The 9004-nt window shown below is 53.1% G+C and overlaps 2 protein-coding genes across 2 annotated transcripts in view; both read left to right on the top strand.

The window, feature by feature from the left end:
- Positions 1–1011: 1011 nt before the first annotated feature.
- On the top strand, positions 1012–1358 carry SMIM36 (small integral membrane protein 36). The gene has a single exon (XM_054170483.1). It carries the CDS (start codon positions 1029–1031, stop codon positions 1356–1358), a length of 330 nt encoding a protein of 109 aa, XP_054026458.1. The 5' UTR covers positions 1012–1028.
- Positions 1325–9004, top strand: part of MMD (monocyte to macrophage differentiation associated) — a 32816-nt gene continuing 25136 nt past the window's right edge. Inside the window, exon 1 of the mRNA XM_009911531.2 lies at positions 1325–1433. Within this exon, the coding sequence (XP_009909833.1) occupies positions 1393–1433 (41 nt within the window). The 5' untranslated portion in view covers positions 1325–1392. The remainder of the gene's footprint in view (positions 1434–9004) is intronic.

Here is a 9004-nt window from a genome sequence, read left to right as displayed (position 1 = left end):
GGGGTTGAACTGGATGATCTTCAGAGGTCCCTTCCAACCCCTACAGTTCTGTGGATCTGTGGTGCTCACCAGCATCACCTCCTGCTCTTCCTGTCTGCCTTCCTGGTACCCTGCCCTGGCACAGCTTTATTTGGAGGAGGAGGGGAGGTCTTTAGCACAGGTTTCTGGGGAAGCAAACAAGCACTGCATGGGCAATGCATGGCAGCTACCTGTGTCCCTCTTCATCAGCTTCAGAGATGTAAATCTGGGGGATGCAGGTTTTGTGGCTGGGCAGCCTGGCACTGCAGCCAGGCAGGACACAGCCACATGAAAAACTTCACCTTTTTTTTTCCCCCCAGCAAGCAGAGAGGCCACACAGGAGAAGAAATTGGTGGTGCCCAGGCTGCAGAAGTGCTTCCTTTGTGCCTTTGCATGTGGAAGAGTTGGAGGGGACAGAGCAGCCTGTGGGAAGCAGGATCCCACAGCTGAGTCTGGGCAAGGACAGGCTGGGCAGTGCATGACACACTGGTGGGACATGTCCCAGCGCTGCTGATGTGGAATTGGGTAATAAAAGTCCTTAGTTCACTCTAAAACCTCTTCTCTAACCTAGCACAGGGCAGCAAGGCCTTGGCCACAGTGAGAACGAGACTCCCTAGATTTTGAGAAGGGTTCCCTTGCAAAGGCTTTTCTCCCTAATTTATGCCCAAATTCATTTGTTAATTCCAAGGCTCAGTTTTCTGCAGCCCATCAGCCCAAACTCACCTGTAGAAGGGAGGTCCTGCAAAACCCCCTCAGATCCCTGCCCGTGGAGACAGAGCCGGTCCCGGAGCACGGGGGCTGCGTTCCTGCCAATGTGGCATTCAAATTTAGCTTCTGCCACTGCAGGCAACGTGGCATTAAAAGAAGGAGCTTAAGTTATTAAACTGAGCTGCTTTAATCATGCAGTTCAGGGCAATCCAGTGGCACAGGAGAGCTGAGGATTAAAGTATTTTTACCGCAAAGCCAATAGGTCTGCAGCCAGCAGCCGCGGGCGCCGCTCCCCCGTGCCCATGAAACTTCATTCCCCGGCTTTGCCCTCACCAGTATGGGACCAAATGGAGTTTTATCTGGAGATTGACCCTGTTACCTTGAATCTCATCATTCTGGTATCTAGCTATGTCATTTTGCTCCTGGTTTTCCTGATCTCCTGCGTGCTCTACGACTGCAGGGGGAAGGATCCCAGCAAGGAATATGCTCCGGAGGTCCCTGCAGACACCCAGCCCCCGATCCGGCTGGTGGTGATGCAGCAGGGCTCCCCTGGCACCCGCTGGGCAAAGGGGCTCGTCACTGGCTACGAAAACCCCTCCGACCTGCCAGGGAAAAGGACTACTGTGGTGTGAGGGACCCGCCTCGGGGCTCCAGCTCTTGCCTGCGATGTTTGCTCGGCGGCTGCGGGAGGACCTCGCCTTGCCCAGGTGAGCTCAAGCGCCGCTTGCTTTGATGCGGCGCCACTGCCTCGGGGCTCGGCTGATCTTCAGCCCTGCACGGCTGGAGGCTTGCAGTCCTGCCTGCTAGCCACTCACTCCCCTTTACACTGCTGCTGCCTCGCAGCCCACTGCCAGTGGGAAGCGGTGACGCTGCTGCCCACTCGGGCACTGGAGAAGGAAGGGCCCTGGTTTGGTCTCAGGTGGTGCCCGGTGCTGTTATCTGTGCAGGAACAGGGTGGTGGGCAAAGCATCCCACCCCTGAGGGGCTGAGGCACGCTGCCCTCAGCCTCAGCACATCTTTGAATGACCTTGGCAGGCTGCTCACCCATCCAGGGAGAGAAGAAATGCTAAGGATTTTATAAGGATCAAGCCAGTGCCTTCCTGACAGCAGCCAGCTGCTGCTCCCATCAGAATTTCATACATGCCATGCTGCCTGTGAGCTCCCTGCAGGGCAGTGTCAAGCCTGTCCTGGCACTTCTTTTCCATAGGTAGAACACAGGTACAGTTGTGTAGCTATTCCCAAGCACAGCCAGCTCAAGTCCTCCTCTGTCAACCCACTCAAGAAGCTGGGGAGACACTTTGCAGGTTGGTCCCTGCTGTGTTGGAAGAACACTTAGTCCTGGTGTTGTGGTAGGACAAGAGGGAATGGATTGAAGCTTGAGGAGGGCAGATTTAGATGGGAGATGAGGAAGAAAATCTTTACAGTGAGGGTAGGGAGACACTGGAACAGGTTGCCCAGGGAGGTTGTGGATGTCCTGTAAATGTTCAAGGCCAGGTTGGATGAGGCCCTGAGCAACCTGGGCTTGTGGGAGGTGTCCCTGCCCATAGCAGGGGGTTGGAACTGGATGAGCTTTAAGGCCCCTTCCAACCCAAGCCATTCTGTGAATCTCTGAATCTGTGAATTTGTGGCTTGAGTTGGTTTGTTCTACCCAAACATGTCCATGCTGGAGCAACAAAGAGAAATCTGTGATCTGAAATCCAGAGATGGGTTGGTTGGTGCCAAGCTTCCGTGTCCCCCCAGATCATGCCTGAATCACTCTGTGCTCTTTAACTGGGGGATTTCAACTGGGTATTAAGGGAAGAGCAGCACTGGCCCCACACTGCTGCAGGTGTCTGTCCCATACGCCAGTTGACATCATCTTAATGTGAAGCACCCCCAGAGTGCTGCAGAAAGCTTTAGCAACCAGGGTGAGATTTACAAGCTGTCTACGTCAGGTGGATGACTCACTGGCTGCATTGGTCCTGATGCCTTCAGGACAGGCATTTTAAAAACTGCCAGCCATAAGTGCAGCAAACTTGAGGCACAGCTGAGCAAAGCCCTGGCTGGGTCTCCTGCTTTGTGCTCTTGCCTGTGCTCCATCCCCCAGCCATGGTGATTTATGCCTCAGCCAGCAGAGCATCCTGCCACTGCCAAAGAGGTCTCCAGAAATGGAGAAGCTTTTTATTTATCTCTGTTGCAAAAAAAACCCAAATCCCCAGCCAGAATGGTTAGTAGGTTTTCTTTTGGTTCCTATACTCTCAGAGGTGAAGCCCAGCTCTTGGCTCTCAAACTGTCCTTTGTAGCCCTGGGAGTTACAGATACCCCTGCTCCTGAAAGAGTTTGTGCCTGTTAGCCCTTGTCCTGTCACTGGGCACCACTGGAAAAAGCCTGGTCCCACTCAGTGTGAAAAGCATCCTGACACCAGGTCTTGCTGACAGCTCCCCCAAGCCCAGCCATGGGAATTCCGCAGAGGCTGAGACACTCCTCTGAGATACCTGCAGTGTCTTGCAGGCTCTGGCCCACAGCTGGCAGCATGGGGGAAGCACTGTGGTGTTGCTGAGATCCACAGCTGCAGCAAAGCAGCAGCCACATCCCCTCACACCCCCCACATCTGTCCCTTCCATCCCTGTGCAGCTGCCGATGGGTTGTGCCTTGCTCAGTCTTAACCACGGCTGTCTAGACGTCTGCTCTGCCTGCAGGATTAAGCAGTGGGGTAAGCCCTGGATATCCAGCACAGAAAGGCTGCTTTGAAGTAGATGCCATCTGGAAATGGATAACATGTTGGGGGAAACTGTGTTAATGTCTTCAGAAGCAATATGAGGTGGGGAGCTTTGGATGGCTAGCTCAGGATTTAGGAGGTGTGCTCTGCTCCCACTTCTGCCCTTGGTTCATGTGCCCACTGTGCTTCACTCCATACCTTGGCCCCATATCAGCCTTGTTTGCTCTCCTGCCCTCAGTGCTGAGACTTCTCTCTGAGATGTTTGTGTGGTTCCTAAGGGGTCAGCACAACACTGGCATGGAGGGCACTCGACTTGCACTCCGTGAGCCAAGTTCAAAGGAAGCAAAATAAAATCTACTCCAACAAAAAGTTCTGGAGAGGAGGAGCCATTGATGAGAAGCCATGGGAAATGATCCACTTGGAGATGGGAAATGATCCAGCTGGAGGTGTCCTGCCTACTGCAGGGGGTTGGACAAGATGGCAGCACAGTAACACATCCAAGTCAAACCTCTTGGCTGGAGAAAGAGCTTAAGAATAGTTTTTACTGGCCAGAACTACATCAGTTATCAGCTCCTCAGCTTGTCTCACATTGGTGCTGTGGTGGGAATGCCAAGAGGTAAGAAGGCATTAGGTGTGGCATTGGAAATGCTGATCTTCCAGCCATGAGCTAACCTTACCTTGTGCTTAGGGGAGCCAGATTCACAGATTGCATCAGGTTGGAAGAGAGCCTCCAAGCTCATCTTGTCCAACCCCCCTGCATTCAGCAGGGACACCTCCAACTAGAGCAGGCTGCTCAGGGACACATTAAGTCTGATCTTGACTGTCTCCAGGGATGGGGCCTCAACCACATCCCTGGGCATCCTGTTCCAGTCTCTCCCCACCCTCACTGTGCAGAACTTCCTCCTGCTGTCCAACCTAAACCTGTGCTGCTCTAGTTTTGCACCACTGCTCCTTGTCCTGTCACTGCAAATAGTCCCTCCCCAGCTCTCTTTAGCCTCCTCAGGTACTGGCAGGCAGCTCTAAGGTCTCCCTGGAGCCTTCTCTTCTCCAGGCTGACCAGCCCCAGCTCCCTCAGCCCTAGTACCCAGAAGTCTTCTTTTAGATGGCTGCAAATCTGCAAGCCCAAGTCTCTCGACCTACTGTTGCACTTTAGCTAAGGCAAAGCACTGACCTGTGTCTCCTGGTCCTGCTCTAGCCCAAATGACTCTGTCTCTCTCCCATGTGCTTGATGCTCTGTGCTGAACCTATTCCATCAGGTAGGGTCTGGGTGTTGGAAACAAAAGCAGGTGTCCAGCTGATGTCCCTCAGGGACTCCTGCAGCCCTTATCTGAAATAGCTGCCCTTCAGTGGGGGATGAAATGATCCAGAGCCAGGAGGGAGGTGTGAAGGGTGTTGGGGGATGTCTGCTGGAGTCTGCTACTGCCCAGGAGGAAAGCAGGTGGACCCCTGGGGCAGCTGTCAGGACTCTGAGGTCCTTCATGCTTGAGTGCCAGAAATGAATTGTTTAGAAAGCAATTGCTCTGACAGTCCCAGCAGCAAGCTGTCTGCCTCAGTGAGAGAAATCACAGCAGAAAGGTAGAAATGGGGAAACCAGAGCAGCTGCCACCCCTAGCTTCTGTTCCAGCTCCTGGCTCTGGCTCCTTGCTCCCTCCTCCTTATCTGAGCCGTTTCCTTGGAGATGCTACTGCTGAGTTTCCCTCTCTGCTGGTGCCACTTTGACATTAACCTTTCTACGAGGCATTTCCTCCCTGACCTGATGAGCTGGCTGCAGCTTTTGGAGGCAGAAACTCATCACGAGGCATCTGACGCCTCAGCCCAGGCTGTGGATGGGTCAGTCTCTTCCCAGATCTGCAGCAGATGCTCTGTGTGGGCAATGAAACCCTGCCCTAGTTCCTCCATCTGTTAATGGCAGTTTTAATTGTTATGCAACCGAGGTGTTGGGTTGATTTAATTAATATTTATGAAGGAACATGAGATCCTTCCACGGGTGGTGCTATAGAAATATTGTTAGTGAGGAATGGTTGCATGTTTGTGTCTCTTCCTGGGCACACAGGAGGCTTGGACATGTTGTTTAAGCACCCACATTTCATACTCCTTCAGTGGTGAAGTCTGTTGAGCCCCAGGGTAGCTCCTCATTACCCTAAGAATCCACTGAGCTCAACTGGTGTGGACTGCAGCATGAGCAGAGAACACAGGCTTGGCATCCACCTCCATGTGTGGGAATGACACTGCCTCAATCATCAATATCATCAGCTGATATTTTTCATCTTGTTACTTTCAGCCCAGCCACTTCTAAATAAATAAATCATAGGCTGGGTTGGAAAGGATGTTAGAGGTCAGCTAGTTCCAACCCTCTGCCATGGGCAGGGACACCTCCTGCTAGATCAGGTTGCTCAAGGTCCCATCCAGGCTGGCTTTGAACACTGACCGGCTTGGAGCCTCCACAGCTTCTCTGGGCAACCTGTTCCAGTGCCTCACCACCCTCGTGGGGAAGAATTTCCTCCTAATGTCTAATCTAAACTGAACCTACATGAGGGGTTGGTCTCTTCTCCCTTGTGTCAGGTGATAGGAGAGGAAATGGCCTGAAATTGTGCCAGGGAAGGATTAGGTTGGAGATGAAGAACAATTTCTTTGCTGCAAGAGTGGTCAGGGATTGGAACAGGCTGCTCAGGGGGTGGTGGAGTCCCCATCCCTGGAGGTGTTCCAGAAACCTGTGGCCATGGCATTTGGGGCCATGGTTTGGTGGCTATGGGGGTGCTGGGTTGATGTTGGACTGGATGACCTCAGAGGTCTCTTCCAACCCAAACAATTATCTGATTCTATAGGATGGCAGCAGCCTTGGCTTGCTAGAGGGCACAGATTTCACCTGTCCTCAGCCTGAAGAACACATCCCTTAGCAGGATCTGTCCCCATTCCTGTTGGCTCCCTGCTGGGAGCAGTGCAGGGATCCTGGTTCCTATCTAGAGGGCTCCCAGCAACGCTTCCATGTGAGCATTTGTCACCAGCAGCTCTGCAATCTGCAGCCCTCCAGGCACAGCACGCAGGTTACAAGGGCAGGTAAGGTGTGAGCCAGGGAAGCTGAGCTGGGAACAGTCTGTTGGCACTTCTCAGGGCACCAGGCTTGCACTGGAACCAGGGTGGATTTTATTACCAGCAAAAACTCCGCTGCAGACCTGACTGCAGCAGGAAAAAGCCATCTGACAATAAGCCTTATTCTGCTGAAACTACAAGTACCAACTTGGCAAATCACCTCCTTAATTAATTGGAGCTCTCTTTGCAGTTGATGGAGAGAGACAGCTTGTAGGGACCTGCCATCCAGCCTTTCCTAATGCAGACAGGGCTCTGGGAAGCTGCATTTTTATTTATAAACCTCTGCAGAACTGCAAAGCAGGGCAGTGCTGGTGAAGCCAAGTCCTGTCCCAGGGGTATTGAATAGGAGGCAACTCTTTGGCATCAGGAGGCTCCCTGTTTGTTTTGGGAAGGAGAGCTGGCAGGGATCCCAGCCCTGACTCTGAACATCTGAGGAAAAGGCTGGCTGGAAAGAATGATGTCCTGACACAGAGCAGGGCAAGCCAGGAAAGCCACAGCCAGGACAGAGACTCCTACCTTAACTCATCCTGGCATGGAGAAGCCGATTGTGAAGTGTTCACACCACACCCTTGGGACATGTATTCATGAAGCCTGTTGGTGTTTAAGAGCTCCTGGGGAGCGTGGAGGTTTTCACTGGTTTATTGTGGTAGAGGTTAGAGAGATGCTTGGCCGAGTGGGAGCTGTAAGTCACAGCTGGAGCAGAAGCCGTGGCTCATCTCTGGCATGTCTGCACCTCTGCAGCTGTCCTGGCAGGGTTCCTTGGCCTGGGAGGAGGACACAAGCTGCTCTCCTGTTGCACCTCTATGGAGCTGAAGGCACAAACAACCCTTTTTCTTTCCCTTCAGCTGACTTTGTCCCACCAGCTTTGCAACATGGCAGATACTGAGGGTTCCCTCCTCTTGTGGTTTTGTGTTCCCAGTGCTACAGAAGTCCACCTGCTTCTTGGGGAGTCAGTTAAAATGCCACGAGGAGGGTGCCAGGTACTATCACAGGCTGGAGTGACAGACCTTAGAGGAGCCAGGGACCTCCCTTTATTCAGAACAGAAACCAAGGCAAGCTGACAGGATGAGAAGGATGAAGGCTGTGCCCTCATCACACCTGAGAGAGGCTGAAGCACTTCTCTTTGTTTCTATACTTAGCAAAGCCTGGCTCTTACCTGGACTGGACCAGGCCCAGCTCTGTGCTATTGCTTGCATTCCAGGCAGGGTACAGCAGCACTCCTGCCTGCCATACTGAGGGCTCCCTTTGATCTCCAGGTCCTTCCCATCCTGTGGAGAATGGTGGAGTGAAAGCTGGGTCTCAGCAGCCACCTGCACATGCTCAGATGCAGGATGAGCACATGGCCCTCTTTGGGGCTGCAGCAAGGGCCAGGCAGGATGTGTGCTGCCAGCAGCGTGGTGCTGAGTCTGAGCAGTGAGTGAGGATGCTGCAGCTTCCTGCCACCATGTCCTGTCCAGAGCAGGGCATCAAAGCATCCTCTTGGGTCAGAAGCATTTCATTGCTCTCCTCTGATCTGTGCTCCCCTGTCAGATTAGCTCTGCTCTTACAGGCCCCCAGCTTTTCTGTCTTAAGGGATAAACCTCTGCCAGGCAGATCCTGTCCCTCTCAAACTGCCAGCAATGTCCTGCCAGCAGCAGTGAGGGCTCAGATCAGCTCTGAGTTCAAAGGGGCACTTTGGGGTTAAAACCTGCAGGGTGCCTGACCCTGTCTTTAACCTGGGCTGGGGACAGCAAGTGCCCCAGATGACTGGAGCAGGGCAAGGCTGCCACAGTTCAGAGAGAAATAGGTTTGTAGGTACAGCCCTGGCTCTGCAAGGGCCATGTGGCACAGTCAGGAAATGCTGTCATGGTTTGCCATGGGTTTAGAAATGGAAATAGTCCTCACCCTGATCTCCCAAGGAAAGGTAACAGAGAAGGTTGCTCTGGTGCTCATAGATTCATTCAGGGATGCCTAGAATGGTTTGGGTTGGAAGGGACCCTAAAGATCATCCAGTTCCAATCCCCTGCCATGGGCAGGGACTCCTCCTACCAGCCCAGGCTGCTCAAAGCCTTGAAAGCAATATTCCGACTGGAAGTGAAATGCTTGGTCTGATCAAACTCTCTTCCTCTACTGTCTGCCCATGAAATGCACACTGCAGTGGCAAGCAGCAGCTCTGGACTCCAAAGCCAAAGCCTTCCCTACCAGAGGTTCAGCAGGGCTTCCCCTGGGTCCCAGAGCTTTCTTGCATGACTTAAGGTTTAATGCCATAACAAGAATAGCAGCTTTGGTTCTTTGGAAGGTTTTAGTGTCCAGCAAAGCACCTCATCCTCTGAGCAGCTTTGTACCTTCAGAACTGTGGGCACAAGCCCCCAGAGCTGCTGTGCAGAGGGGGTGTGTGGTGCTACTGCCAGAGCAGTGCTAACTGCTCCTCACCCAGCCTGGGCCAGCTGCTGCTAGGAGCCCCTTGTTTTTGTCAGCCACATTGCTGGCAGACCTCTCCCATGGCTTGTG

Source organism: Dryobates pubescens, chromosome 20, assembly GCF_014839835.1.
Source record: "Dryobates pubescens isolate bDryPub1 chromosome 20, bDryPub1.pri, whole genome shotgun sequence".
Taxonomy (NCBI): Eukaryota; Metazoa; Chordata; class Aves; order Piciformes; family Picidae; genus Dryobates; species Dryobates pubescens.
Note: the sequence above shows the minus strand (reverse complement) of the source record. Positions and strands in the feature narration are given on the sequence as shown.